This window comes from Thalassophryne amazonica, chromosome 20 (genome assembly GCF_902500255.1).
Source record: "Thalassophryne amazonica chromosome 20, fThaAma1.1, whole genome shotgun sequence".
Classification (NCBI taxonomy): Eukaryota; Metazoa; Chordata; class Actinopteri; order Batrachoidiformes; family Batrachoididae; genus Thalassophryne; species Thalassophryne amazonica.
The window spans coordinates 69416250-69431703 of NC_047122.1; the positions used below are offsets into that span (position 1 = coordinate 69416250).

General features: G+C 44.1%; 1 protein-coding gene across 1 annotated transcript in view; it reads left to right on the plus strand.

Annotated features, from left to right (window-relative positions):
• si:dkey-240h12.4 (death-associated protein kinase 2) overlaps nucleotides 1–15454 on the plus strand; it is a 104370-nt gene that overhangs the window by 78099 nt on the left and 10817 nt on the right. Inside the window, exons 7-9 of the mRNA XM_034160545.1 lie at nucleotides 5215–5241; nucleotides 5481–5633; nucleotides 9360–9405. Of these exons, the coding sequence (XP_034016436.1) occupies nucleotides 5215–5241; nucleotides 5481–5633; nucleotides 9360–9405 (226 nt within the window). The remainder of the gene's footprint in view (nucleotides 1–5214; nucleotides 5242–5480; nucleotides 5634–9359; nucleotides 9406–15454) is intronic.

Sequence of the window (15454 nt, forward strand, 5' to 3'; positions counted from 1 at the left end):
GTATGAGATGAACTCAAAGATCTAAAACTTTTTCCACATACACAGTATCACCATTTCCCTCAAATATTGTTCACAAACCAGTCTAAATCTGTGATAGTGAGCACTTCTCCTTTGCTGAGATAATCCATCCCACCTCACAGGTGTGCCATATCAAGATGCTGATTAGACACCATGATTAGTGCACAGGTGTGCCTTAGACTGCCCACAATAAAAGGCCACTCTGAAAGGTGCAGTTTTATCACACAGCACAATGCCACAGATGTCGCAAGATTTGATGGAGCGTGCAATTGGCATGCTGACAGCAGGAATGTCAACCAGAGCTGTTGCTCGTGTATTGAATGTTCATTTCTCTACCATAAGCCATCTCCAAAGACGTTTCAGAGAATTTGGCAGTACATCCAACCAGCCTCACAACCGCAGACCACGTGTAACCACACCAGCCCAGGACCTCCACATCCAGCATGTTCACCTCCAAGATCGTCTGAGACCAGCCACTCGGACAGCTGCTGAAATAATCGGTTTGCATAACCAAAGAATTTCTGCACAACTGTCAGAAACCGTCTCAGGGAAGCTCATCTGCATGCTCGTCGTCCTCATCGGGGTCTCGACCTGACTCCAGCTCGTCGTCGTAACCGACTTGAGTGGGCAAATGCTCACATTCGCTGGCGTTTGGCACGTTGGAGAGGTGTTCTCTTCATGGATGAATCCCGGTTCACACTGTCCAGGACAGATGGCAGACAGCGTGTGTGGCGTCGTGTGGGTGAGCGGTTTTCTGATGTCAATGTTGTGGATTGAGTGGCCCATGGTGGCGGTGCGGTTATGGTATGGGCAGGCGTCTGTTATGGGCGAAGAATACAGGTGCATTTTATTGATGGCATTTTGAATGCACAGAGATACCGTGATGAGATCCTGAGGCCCATTGTTGTGCCATACATCCAAGAACATCACCTCATGTTGCAGCAGGATAATGCATGGCCCCATGTGCCCCATGTTGCAAGGATCTGTACACAATTCTTGGAAGCTGAAAATGTCCCAGTTCTTGCATGGCCGGCATACTCACCGGACATGTCACCCATTGAGCATGTTTGGAATGCTCTGGACCGGCGTATACGACAGCGTGTACCAGTTCCTGCCAATATCCGGCAACTTCGCACAGCCATTGAAGAAGAGTGGACCAACATTCCACAGGCCACAATTGACAACCTGATCAACTCTATGCGAAGGAGATGTGTTGCACTGCATGAGGCAAATGGTGGTCACACCAGATACTGACTGGTATCCCCCCCAATAAAACAAAACTGCACCTTTCAGAGTGGCCTTTTATTGTGGACAGTCTAAGGCACACCTGTGCACTAATCATGGTGTCTAATCAGCATCTTGATATGGCACACCTGTGAGGTGGGATGGATTATCTCAGCAAAGGAGAAGTGCTCACTATCACAGATTTAGACTGGTTTGTGAACAATATTTGAGGGAAATGGTGATATTGTGTATGTGGAAGAAGTTTTAGATCTTTGAGTTCATCTCATACAAAATGGGAGCAAAACCAAAAGTGTTATGTTTATATTTTTGTTGAGTGTATAACCACAGTTTTTCATGATTTCTTCACATCTGCGAGGCATTAATTTTGTTGGTTTGGAACCAAGATTTTGCTGGTTTACTAGTGTGCTTGGGGTCATTGTCTTGTTGAAACACCCATTTCAAGGGCATGTCCTCTTCAGCATAAGGCAACATGACCTCTTCAAGTATTTTGACATATCCAAACTGATCCATGATACCTGGTATGCGATATATAGGCCCAGCACCATAGTAGGAGAAACATGCCCATATCATTTTGCTTGCACCACCATGCTTCACTGTCTTCACTGTAAACTGTGGCTTGAATTCAGAGTTTGGGGGTCGTCTCACAAACTGTCTGTGGCCCTTTGACCCAAAAAGAACAATTTTACTCTCATCAGTCCACAAAATATTCCTCCATTTCTCTTTAGGCCAGTTGATGTGTTCTTTGGCAAATTGTAACATCTTCTGCACATGTCTTTTATTTAACAGAGGGACTTTATGGGGGATTCTTGCAAATAAATTAGCTTCACACAGGCGTCTTCTAATTGTCACAGCACTTACAGGTAACTCCAGACTGTCTTTGATCATGCTGGAGCTGATCAATGGGTGAGCCTTTGCCATTCTGGTTATTCTTCTATCCATTTTGATGGTTGTTTTCCGTTTTCTTCCACGCATCTCTGTTTTTTTTTTGTCCATTTTAAAGCATTGGAGATCATTGTAGATGAACAACCTATCATTTTTTTGCACCTGCGTATACGTTTTCCTCTCTCCAATCAACTTTTTAATCAAACTACACTGTTCTTCTGAACAGTGTCTCGAACGTCCCATTTTCCTCAGGCTTTCAAAGAGAAAAGCATGTTCAACAGGTGCTGGCTTCATCCTTAAATAGGGGACACCTGATTCACACCTGTTTGTTCCACAGAATTGACGAACTCACTGACTGAATGCCACACTACTATTATTGTGAACACCCCCTTTTCTACTTTTTTTTTTACTAATAGCCCAATTTCATAGCCTTAAGAGTGTGCATATCATGAATGCTTGGTCTTGTTGGAATCTGCTGAATCTACTGGTACCTTGTTTCCCATGTAACAGTAAGAAATATACTCAAAACCTGGATTAATCTTTTTAGTCACATAGCACTACTATTATTCTGAACACTACTGTATGTCCTCTGCAGCCTTACTGATGGTGCCACAGAGAATGGACCAGTCTGCTTCTACTGAATCTTGCTGATGTGCCGATGGTGGAGCCTCACTGAGAAGCTCTGTGATGATTGGAGTAGTCTTCCTGAATTGCAAGGATCTTCAGCCTCATGACGTTAAAGCGACGTGCCCTCTTTACCCTGTTGTAGAGGGGGCGGTTCCGCAGACGGAGTCTGAGACGAGTTATCAGGAGCCGATGGTCTGTCCAACAATCGTCTGCACCGGGCATGCTGCGGGTCACAAGGACATTTCTCCAGTCACGAAATCGAGTAAGGATATAGTCAAGGATGGTCCAGTGCTTTGACCGCGGGTGTTTCCAGGTGGTTTTGTGACGATTTGGAAGCCAGAAAAGAGTATTAGTGATAGTCAACTCATTTTCAGCACATATGCCAAGAAGGAGAAGCCCATTGGAGTTGCAGGATCCAAGCCCCTGCTTGCCCAGAATGCCCTCCCAAAGTCTATGGTCACAGCCGACTCTAGCATTGAAGTGTCCGAGCACGAGGAGCTTGTCTCTGCTGGGAACGGCTTGGATGGCACTGTTCATGGCAGCATAGAATGACCCCTTGACGTCATCCTCGGAGTCAAGGGTTGTGGCGTAGACTGAGATGTCTGAAATTCGGTTTGTGTTTATTAAATTCCACGCAGAGTAAACATAGCAGACACGGCTTATTTATTTGGAACATTTGTTTTAGCAAGTTCTCAGGGTCTCTACTGCCATTTACTGGCCAGTAATGTTCATGGCAGTATTCCCCCTAAGTATTGCGATATCTCATAATCCGTTGCGTGCCAGAGAGTTGTTGCAGCCTCTTGCTGCAGTGGATGAAAAGCATAAAAATGTACATTTTGGTTGTTTAATGTTAATTTACAATTGTCAATCAATCAATCAATCAATTTTTTTTTATATAGCGCCAAATCACAACAAACAGTTGCCCCAAGGCGCTTTATATTGTAAGGCAAGGCCATACAATAATGATGTAAAACCCCAACGGTCAAAACGACCCCCTGTGAGCAAGCACTTGGCTACAGTGGGAAGGAAGGACGTGTGTTTTCTCTCTGTGCTGTTTAAACCGCAGCAACTTTCTGGTGCACAAAGGATTATGGGTTAGGGTCTGAGCATCTCCATGCATTTTGTCACAACTTGACTTTTGGCTTTTGCAAATGGCTTTTATTTTTAACAAATAAAAAAAATGGCATATTTTACAAAGCACATTTATATGTAAACACCAACATACACCTCAAATTAACGTGTTTGTTTTTATATAGAATGAATGAGTCAACCAATCAGTGTTAGTGGAGGTTCATTTTACCCATAATCCATTTGGCATCTGTGTGTGTTTGTTACAAAACTTCAGAATTAGTGCATTAATGGAGTTATTCTATCCAGATTAATTTGATTTATAAATCAAAACTGCTTTATTTTCCAAGACCTCTGCCTCACAGCAGAACTGCTGTATGGTGTTAAGGAATAATTACTTTTGTTTTTTTGTGTGTATAGAGTTGAGCTTAGCTCCTCTCAACTGCTTTAGTGTTGTAAAATATGTAGTAAACAGGAGCTTCCAGCAGTGGGAAGGGCAAACAAAGTCAGAAGTGTCTGTAGGGGAGGTGATGGTCTAGTGGCTAAGGTGTTGGGCTTGAGTCCAGAAGATCATGGGTTCAAGTCCCCACCTGACTGGAAAATCACTAACGGCACTTGGGCAAGGCCTTTAATCCCCTATTGCTCCCGGTGTGTAGTGAGCGCCTTGTATGGCAGCACCCTGACATCGGGGTGAATGTGAGGCATAATTGTAAAGCGCTTTGAGCGTCTGATTCAGATGGAAAAGCGCTATATAAATGCAGTCCATTTACCATTTAGAAGTGCTGACTCATTGTTTGGGTTTGTGATCACCTTTGACTGTACCAGAAGCGATTGTGGTGTTAAAACTCCAAATCGGCTTGTTAGTAGTTGAGAGTGTACCGGAGACAATACTGAAAGTTATCTGTTATTGGTTAGCTGTAGCTTCCGATAATTTTTTGTGTGGTTTATTGAATTAGGTTCATAAAAGATAACTTTCCAGTTGGCTGATTAGCTGTTGTCGAAGCTAACTTTTTGGATAGCTGTGCCCAGCACTGGCCCCAGGTGACTCCAATTAGACATGGCCCCCCCTCTTCCTGCAGGAGGAACCGCCCCTGCAGTGGAGAGGAGAGACCAGAGGAGGTTTATGGATGTGCTGAGAGAGGACATGCAGGTGGTTGGAAAGACAGCGGAAGACACAGAGGACAGGATGAGATGGAAATGACTGATCTGCAGTGGCACCCCCTAATGGGAGCAGTCGAAAAAGAAGAAGGATTTTTGTGGTCTTTGTTGTTGAAACACTGTTCTGAATGTGGAAACATGGTATTTGTGGGCTTGCTGTGGAAACACCTTGTTTCTGGAGCCCAGCTTGTTGATGATCTTTGTGTTTTCCCACAGGAGCACCGGAGTTATTGCCTACATACTGTAAGTGTTTCTGTGATACACACCACTATCCAGCTTTTCTAGTTGTAAAATGTTAGTGCACGCTCTGTCGGTTTGACCATTTTCATGAATTCAGCTTGTGTTTCTCATTGATTGTGGTTCCTTTTAATGATTCCATCAATTTTTGGTGCTTTGATTTGGGGACGAGTCACGCTGCTCTGTCTGTATGAATGTGAGGCACGTAGACTTCTTCACACTCAACCTCTGCACTCCATTTTCAGCTTGAGTGGTCTCTCACCATTCCAAGGTGACACTAACGAAGAGACGCTGATGAACATTGTTGCTGTGAAGTACAAGTTCTTCCCACAGCATTTCAGCATGACCAGTGACATGGCCAAAGATTTCATCCAGAAACTCCTTGTGAAAAATCCTCTGTAAGTTTGCAGTTCTCACAGCATTTGGCCTGGTCAACTGGACACAAACAAACAGTGGAGAGTTGTTGGTTCGCTGAGGGCATGGAGGTGACTGCGCTAACCCGTCCTGACCATCACTGACCAGTTATTGTATTATTGAAGTCTCATTGTCCTTTTGAACACTTGTGTAACTACAGATCATGTACAGGGTGACACCCCCCCCCCCCCCAAAAAAAACAGAACCCATAAAAATTGTAAATAATCTCAGCGTTAGTCTCATACGTTCAATCCCCAAAGTTTCAGTTATCTTGGTGGCTTTGCATAAAGGTCACATTCTTTCAACATTATGCTCCAAATGGAATGATTTGTTGGCGAAATGGACCTACAGGCAAAATATCTTTTCTTCTTTTCTTTGGTTGACCAAGACATGTTGGGGAAGACTACTGTTCCAGTCGTCTTCCCCAACAATACAAACCGCACTTTACGTCAAAATGTTCCTTTATATTAATTTGTAACTGATGATTTTACCCAACGTGACTTATCAGTGAAGAATCAGAATCAGGCTACAGTTCAAAGAGGACACTCATTGGTTGTTACTCTTCTTATTCGTACTGTTATTGCCATTATTTCTAGTCCTGCTTCGAGCAGAAATATCCGTAGGTTCAAATGCATAATGGAAAAGATGAGAAAATAAGTGCAGTGTGGTGATGAGTCAGAGAATGAAGAGGACTGGTCACGGTTGCTCTGTTCATCTTTGAACATTCTGTTCCTCAAAACTCTGTTGAAGCAAAATGAACAAATGAAACCAACTTTGATCAAAATACGTGTCAAATCAGAGCCTGTGGTATCATTTAAATGTGTACGAGGTCTGTGAGAAAAATAACGTACCTTTTTATTTTTTTCAAAAACTATATGGATTTGAATCACGTGCGATTACATCAGCCAACCTTGAACCCTCGTGCGCATGCGTGAGTTTTGTCACGCCTGTCGGTTACGTCATTCGCCTGTGGGCATGCTTTGAGTGAGGAGTGGTCTACCCCTCCCGTCGGAATCCCTTTGTCTGACAACTTGCTGAGAGACTGGCGCTTTGCTTTATCAAAATTTTTTCAGAACCTGTGAGGCAGATCGAAGTGGACACCATTCGAGAAATTCAGCTGGTTTTCGGTGAAAATTTTAACGGCTGATGAGAGATTATGGAGTGTTACTGTCGCTTTAAGGACTTCCCACAGGAAAGACACCTCCGTGTTGATAACCATTTGTAAAAACCAGGCGGCTTTTGATGGTTTTCAGTAGAGTGAGTATCTGAGAAATTGTTTAACAGCTGGACATGTTCCAACTTGTCCTTAAGGCTTCCAACGGAGGTGTCTTTCCTGTGGCGGCGTGCCGCGCCGGCTGCCTGCCGACGTGTCAATCTGTCCACACGTCTTTCATTACAAAATGTCCTTTAACAGTGGAATGTCCGGATAAACTGCTGATCCCGAGCTCTTCTGAAACTTCTCTGTTCTCTCACGACGTCCTGGGTCAACAGAGGCTAAAATTTGGAATTTTTCAGCTCGAAACAGGCTGACGACGGCGCCTCAGAGCGCGGCGCGACGTCCCACTCCGTGGGAAGTCCTTAAAGCGACAGTAACACTCCATAATCTCTCATCAGCTGTTAAAATTTTCACTGAAAACCAGCTGAATTTCTCGAATGGTGTCCGCTTCGATCTGCCTCACAGGTTCTGAAAAAATTTTGATAAAGCAAAGCGCCAGTCTCTCAGCAAGTTGTCAGACAAAGGGATTCCGACAGGAGGGGTGGACCACTCCTCACTCAAAGCCTGCCCACAGGCGAATGACGTAACCGACAGGCGTGACAAAACTCACGCATGCGCACGAGGGTTCAAGGTTGGCTGATGTAATCACACGTGATTCAAATCCATATAGTTTTTGAAAAAAATAAAAAGGTACGTTAGTTTTATCACAGACCTCGTATTTATTGTCTTTCAGACATCATCATGTTCATTCTGACATTCTCTAAAGCCCAGTTCTAACAAGTTATGGGTGTGGCTGCTTTGAGTGACAGCTCACCTGTGGTGACTGTGGGCGCTCACAGGCAACTGTGCCTGGATTTCTTACTTTTTAAAACATTTTATTACAAATATCTGTCGCAGGGGTGGTGGCCAAGTGGTTAATGCACTTGGTTTCAGTTCAGAAGGTTCCGGGTTCAAATCCCACCCCTGCCACATTTCTCCATGTAATGTGGAGTTGCGTCAGGAAGGGCATCCGGCGTAAAACCTGTGCCGATTCAACATGCAGATCCACCTTGGATTTGCTGTGGCGACCCCGAGTGCAAACAAGGGAGCAGCCGAAGGGTCTTACATACATTACAAATATCTGTCATAATAAGGCTTGTGTGGTTAATTCTCCAAACAGATCATGTAAAACGTGTTTGCTGGTATTTGTGTCGAGTGAAATTATCATGTGATATAATTATGAATGCTAACAGTGTTAGCATTTGTAGCAGCTACTGGTAGCTAGATGATGTTTGGTTGCTAATCCACAATTACCAAGAAAACAAGCAGGTTATCATTTTTCATGGCCAACAACAAACTTAAAAATCTGATTTAATAAACAACCAAACGGAGGTTAGCCTGTTAGCTTAGCTTGCTGGTGTTCAGGCCTCATTTGTCACGCCCACGCGCCACCTCTTTATCCATATATGGGCTGCATACACACACACATTAGGAGGTTCATGTGTATGTAGGATTATTACCATTTTTATCCACGCAATCATGGCATTTTAATACATTCTAAGAGTGGATGATAATTGTCCGCATTAGTCCTCATTCATAAAAGCAGAATTCTCTCCAGTCACAGTGTCTGACACCATCTTAACTTACTGCCAGCTTCTGTGAGTCTGTGGTAAGTAAGTAAGTAATGTTTATTTATATAGCACCTTTCACAGACAAGGAAAGTCGCAAGGTGCTTGACAAAAGACACCCACAGATAAAAATTCCTAAGGTCAAGAGACACGGTTGTGACAGACACGTAATACCTGCCGTCTGGACACTGAGTTCAAGCTCAGTGAGGGACGACACAGTGCAGGTTACATGTACATCAAATTATCTCATTTCTTCTTTGTTCTTCATCTTTCGGCTGCTCCCATTAGGGGGCGCCACAGCGGATCAGTCGTCTCCATCTCGCCCTGTCCTCTGTGTCTTCCTCTGTCTCTCCAACCACCTGCATGTCCTCCCTCAGCACATCCATAAACCTCCTCTTTGGCCTCCCTCTTCTCCTCCTGCCTGGTGGCTCCATCCTCAGCATCCTTCTCCCTATATACCCTGGGTCCCTCCTCTGCACATGTCCAAACCATCTCAGTCTCACTTCTCTGACTTTGTCTCTAAACCGTCCCACCTGAGCTGTCCCTCTGATATGTTCAGTCCTAATCCTGTCCATCTTCGTCACTCCCAAAGAGAAGCTCAACATCTTCAGCTCTGCCTCCTGTGTTTTTGTTAGTGTCACCGTCTGTAAGCCGTCCAACATAGCTGGTCTCACTACTGTCTTGTAGAGTTTCTCCTTCACTCTTGCTGATATTCTTCGGTTCGATTGTCACACATAAAACAGACCGGCGGTGTGGTCGTTTTTCACATAATGCAGACAGCTGCTTCTGATCCTCTAAGATGTGGACCACACAGAGAGGCTCTGTAGTGAATGTGTGGACTGGCAGTGGCTCTGGTTCCTCATGGATCTGGTTGCTGTCTGTTGCAGGGACAGACTCACAGCTGAGGAGTGTCTGCATCATCCATGGATTAAGGTGAGTACACAGAACGTTGGACTCCATTATTGTGTCACCACATGGGCCTCTGTTCATTTCCTCCTGTGTAACTTTCACAAAAACACATCTGCAGTTATTGACAAGCCTGTTTCCAAAATATTCACCTCGACACAAAAGACGAAATGGGTGAAAGAGCAACATTTATGACATTGTGTGGAGTTTTCATAAAAGACATGATTCTTGATGTTGAGCATTTCTCACGACGTTCGTGGATCAATATGATCGACTTTCTCCAAATCACAACAGAAGTCATCTCAAAGCTCTGGACACAGTGTGAGGTCTCAACTGTACCCAGCACACTGCTGGCAATGGCCAGGAAGAAACCTCCAGCAGAGCTGAATGCTGAGGTGGTCACAGAAGAACTTCACCCTGTCCTCCATGTGTCCCCTCACTCACCTCTCCTCCCTCCCACATGCTGTTTAAATCTCCATAATCACCTTGTCACTCAAAGGTCCTTGTCCTTAGGAGACTCAATTCTGCAAAAGCTGACACGTGTCACACTGATGATGCAGTCTTTGATTATGCTGAATGAGAGCTAATTTGATTTAATTTACACCCGTCACATTCAGCCACATTTCCATCGTGTCTGCAGAAAAATGGGTGGATGCAGTAAGAATTTGAAGAAGGTAGTACAAATGCAGAAGAAACAGATGACCACGTGGTCAGTCTTTGGACACACTGAGGACGTGGTCGAATCAGGATGCAGTACGAACAGAAGTTTTTTGGTAAAATTGGAAATACAGTGACTTTTTAAAATAATATGTACTCATTGAAGAAGAGAGCATATCTCACCCATATTGGCCTCTCTTCATTGGCTTCCTGTTAATTCTAGAATAGAATTTAAAATTCTTCTTCTTACTTATAAGGTTTTGAATAATCAGGTCCCATCTTATCTTAGGGACCTCATAGTACCATATCACCCCAATAGAGCGCTTGGCTCTCAGACTGCAGGCTTACTTGTAGTTCCTAGGGTTTGTAAGAGTAGAATGGGAGGCAGAGCCTTCAGCTTTCAGGCTCCTCTCCTGTGGAACCAGCTCCCAATTCAGATCAGGGAGACAGACACCCTCTCTACTTTTAAGATTAGGCTTAAAACTTTCCTTTTTGCTAAAGCTTATAGTTAGGGCTGGATCAGGTGACCCTGAACCATCCCTTAGTTATGCTGCTATAGACGTAGACTGCTGGGGGGTTCCCATGATGCACTGAGTGTTTCTTTCTCTTTTTGCTCTGTATGCACCACTCTGCATTTAATCATTAGTGATCGATCTCTGCTCCCCTCCACAGCATGTCTTTTTCCTGGTTCTCTCCCTCAGCCCCAACCAGTCCCAGCAGAAGACTGCCCCTCCCTGAGCCTGGTTCTGCTGGAGGTTTCTTCCTGTTAAAAGGGAGTTTTTCCTTCCCACTGTCGCCAAGTGCTTGCTCACAGGGGGTCGTTTTGACCGTTGGGGTTTTTCTGTAATTATTGTATGGCTTTTGCCTTACAATATAAAGCACCTTGGGGCAACTGTTTGTTGTGATTTGGCGCTATATAAATAAAATTGATTTGATTTGATTGATGTTTGCAATATTTTATTGCTAATATATACATTTTTATGTAAATGTTATGTTTTATGTTTCTATTCATTCTTATTATCTTTATAAAAAATTTAAGAAATCATAGCAAGCAAGGAAGATGTCCAGGTTTGACATTTGCACTCTAAACTCCTGCATGTTCTTTTGAGAGCATGTTTTCAGTAAATCAGATAATCTGCCTCTTGAGGCATTGTGGTCCATTGACTGGGGTGAAATTGCCAAGTAACTTGAAAGAGCTGCATTCAGGTTTTCAATTTGACTTTTAGGTAGGCTATAACGTGCAGAGAACAAATCCAGAACCTCAGGCAATCTAGCAGTAAATTCAGCTGTGGTTTCATTATTAAATTTATGTAAATGGCTCCAAATCGCATCAAATATTACAACGCTGGCCCAGCCCATGAGCAAGCACACTGGTGACTGTGTTCAGGGACCCCACAGTTTTAGGGTTAGGGTGTCAAATTCAAAACTCCTGAAAATACAGTGGAAGCTGGATTTTAGGGGCTATAGAAGACAGAAGAACAGGTTTGTGATCACATCACTGAAAAACATCTGCAGTGGGTGAGGCAACATGTGGGGTTGAACAGTGTCCTCAGTGTTGTTTGCTTGTGTGACTAGACTCAGGGTGCAGAGACACGAGCAAGCCTTTGATCCACGCAACAGCACGATGTTGAAAGGCATGCTCGTGTCAGTGGGCCTTCACTCCGTACAAGATCTGCCAGGGTCAAAATTAGTAGCGCGTCCAAGAACTGACCTTTTTGTTGAACTATAGTCCAAACCACTGTTGTGCAATGATGCATTTGATCATCGTAACTTTGCTCAAAGCTTGTAAAATAAAGTTGAAATTAAGGGTTATACTCCAATGTGTAACAACTTCAGTCAGGGTTTGATCTGTCACTTGAGAAAGCATCAGAAGAAACAGTTTAGACTCGAGAAAAAGAATTGTTGATCCTCACAAAGTAGGAGGATGTGCAATGTTATCATAGCATTTCCAAGTGTCAAGAACTGGAGTGCAAAGTACCGAGAACATAACAATCCTGGCAGAGGTACGAAGACAAAGATTTCAAAGGCTCTGGAAAACAACAACAACAAAATAGTGAGAGATGTTTAAAGTCCCAAGAACAACTGTCAAGGCACTAGACAGTCACTAGAGACCAAGAAAAGCTCCACCTCTGCAGAAGAGACACTTTCAAGGTAGACTAAAGTTTGCTAAGGACAACGTGGAGAAAGATTATGCACATTAGAAGCAAGTGCTTTGGTCAGATGAGCCGAAATGAGATCTGTTTGGCCATAGAGAAGTTGTTATGTTTGGAGGACGAAAGGAGAAGCGTATAACGCAAAGAACACCATCTCCACACTGTGGACTGTTTGAGGCCAAGTGTGAATCAACTGGGATGAAGGTCAGCACCTACAAATCTGAGATCGGACCCAGCGCCACGAGGGGGCGTTTGGGGGCAACACCCCCTCACGCCATCAACCTCGCCCCCTCGGATGTGAGAGTTATCAAAAATAAAAAAGAAAAAGAAATACTGGAAAATATAGCGCCTCGCAGTTTCGCGGATATTTTAGTCCAATTTTGCATGTTTTTTTTTTTTTTTTTTTACAGCGCATTGTGCTCTGCGTCCTCAACAAGCAGGCCGGTGTTCTGTCGAGATGACGGGACACCTGTTGCGGCACTGTGAAGGGAGAGCACGTGCATTGTGTTCTGCGTGTCTGTTCATAAGAATCTTCTCGCCCAGAAGAGCGTCAACAACTACCCATAACTGTGTTCTTCACTCGGACAAAGACACCTGCAGCGAGGTGTGAGTGGAAAAAGGTGCGACAGTGGCGCGGCACCAGGACAAAGAGGCGCGATCAGAGGAACTGTGAAATACTGGTCAGTCACTATTAATAATTTCTTATGTGTCCAACCTCGTAGGTTGATCGTTAAAATTAAATTCGTTAGTTCTAAAAGCCATCATAATTATTTATAGGAAAACGTTCTATTTTTATTTCTCAAACAAATGTTTGGGCCTGAAAACAGGTTGGTCTTATTTTTCTACTAAGGTTTGAACTTTGAGAGTGTTTACACACGAGAGAAAAGTGAGAAAATGTTAAAGTAGACCTGCATTGAAATAAATGTGGTCAGATTTCAGAAAGAAATAGCTGATATGTATTTATAAGACCCTTGTGAATGCAGTAAAGTAAATCTGTAAGCCCAAATTTGTAATTCAGCGGAGAAATCTTCGTTTAAAAATGACAAATTTGCAGCTAAAATTTAGCCCTCTGTTAAAACAGTTTGTACAGCCGTATCATTTCCATGACGTCAGGGACAAGACGCGCTCCCGCCTTCAGTCCGATCCCGCATTGAAATTGATTTTATCTGTTAGTAATGTTACTTATACACGTCCTGGTTTCAACATCCAAAAGTAAGCTGCAATGAATGTGAGATACAGATCTGTGTGCTCAGATCAGCAACGACATCGACAGCGGGCGCCGTTCTTCCTCTCCCGCTCTCTGTCTCCGCTGCGCTTATTAAGTCTGCGGGCTCGTTAACGAGCTCGTTAACCGCCGACGCGGGCCACTCACACCGCCCGTGTCTGCTTTGCAGCCGGTGTTGTGCCAGATTCAGCGCACAACACCGGCATCACCTCTCTGTCTACTGAACGGAGCTGCAGCACACTTGGCACAAGTCCTGAGATTACGCTCGCTGTTTTAATGCGAAGCGGCCGGTACACCTGTTGCTGCAAGGACAGACTTCTTGCGGCAAAATCCACTGCACCGCACGTCTCGGCAATTGGAGCCCCAGAGCTCCATGGACGCTGAGAGAGGTTTATATATTTTTAATGACTGGGATTCTTTGCGGGTCTCGCCTCCATATCCTGCGATGGTACCGGAGGCGAAAGACAGTAGATTTTCATTGCGACACCACTCAGTCAAACGGGCGTATGAAAAAGTCCCCCAAAATAATTTTCAAGCACAAATAAAAGAAATGTGTACTCACCAAACGTGCCGCAAGACAATATGAAGTTTTAAAAAAGTAGATCCTTCCGTATAAGACAAGAAAAAGGTGCAGATGCAAACTGACGTAAATCCACTAATTATAGTTGGCGCAATGCATGCTGGGAGAGGGTCTTGTCCGTGACGTCTCGGCAGCGTCCATGATGAGAGGGACAATTTGCGGAGGGCTAAATGTTAGCTGTAAATTTGTCATTTTAAAATGAAGATTTCTCCGCTGAATGACAGATCTGGGCTTCCAGATTTACTTTACTACATTCAGAAGGATCTCATGTGTAAATGTAAGTCATTTTTTGTTCAAAAAATCTGGCTGCATTTTTTTCAATGCAGGTCTACTTTAATGCCTGTTTGAAAAAAGTGTATAAAGTGTGTTGTGAGGGGTTTTACAGCCTTAAAACGTCTATAATAATTGTAAAAAATAACGCTGATTACTTCGGGGATTTCGCGTATTGCGGGCTATTTTTAGAACGTAACTCCAGCGATAAACGAGGGACCACTGTATATCTACATGAAAGGTTTATCTTTGACCCGTTGTGTGACTGTCATGCCCAATTGCGCTGTGTTTGCGCTTGTGATGGAGGGCTGTATGTGGGGTTAATCTACTGTATCGTGTCGTTTCTCAGATCAGTTGTTGGTTTGGTTTAGTGGTATGCAGGAGATCACTTGACCGAGGGTCTATACGTTCAAATAATAATTAAAAAAATACTGTCATCACTCTTTACTCTTAGTCAGTCAGTCTCTTACAACGGTGTAGCCTAAATACACGAGCTTTCTAGGAGCGCACCCAGTTCATTACGCACGCTCAGAGGCAGGTACCCTCCGGTGCGCACTTTTTGGGGGGGGACCCCGCCCCCTGTGATAAACTCATCGCCCCCTTAATATATTTTTTCTGGCGCCGGGCCTGTCTGAGATCATGGTCCTCTGTGGGGAAAAGGTAGAATGTTCCCTCCGTGTCAGGAGAGAGTTATTACCCCAAGTGGACTGGAGTTCAAGTATCTGGGGATCTTGTTTGAGTGGGGTAAGATGGAGTGTGAGATTGATTAGGGTGATATCTGAGGTACCGGACCATTGTGGTGAAGAAAGAGCTGAGCCAGAGTGCGACACTGTTGATTTATGCTCCTGTACTCACCTGTAGTCATGAGGTTTGGATGGTGAATGAAAGAACAAATTGGTGGATACAAGCAGCTGAAATGAGATTCCTTGATGAGGTATTTGGGTTTAGACTCTGGGACAGGGTGAGAAACAGGAATATCCAGGAGATACTCTTAGTAGAGCAGCTGCTTCTTATCTGGTGAGGATGCTCCCTGGTTGTATAGCTAGGAAGTTCTTTCACTCAGGTCCAATTGGGAAGAGGCCTCAGGGAAGACCCAGGGCATGCTGGAGGGATTAAATTTGCCAGCCGTCTTGGGAATGTCTTGGAATCCCCCAGGAAGAGTTACAGGACTTGGCTGAGAATTGGGAAGTG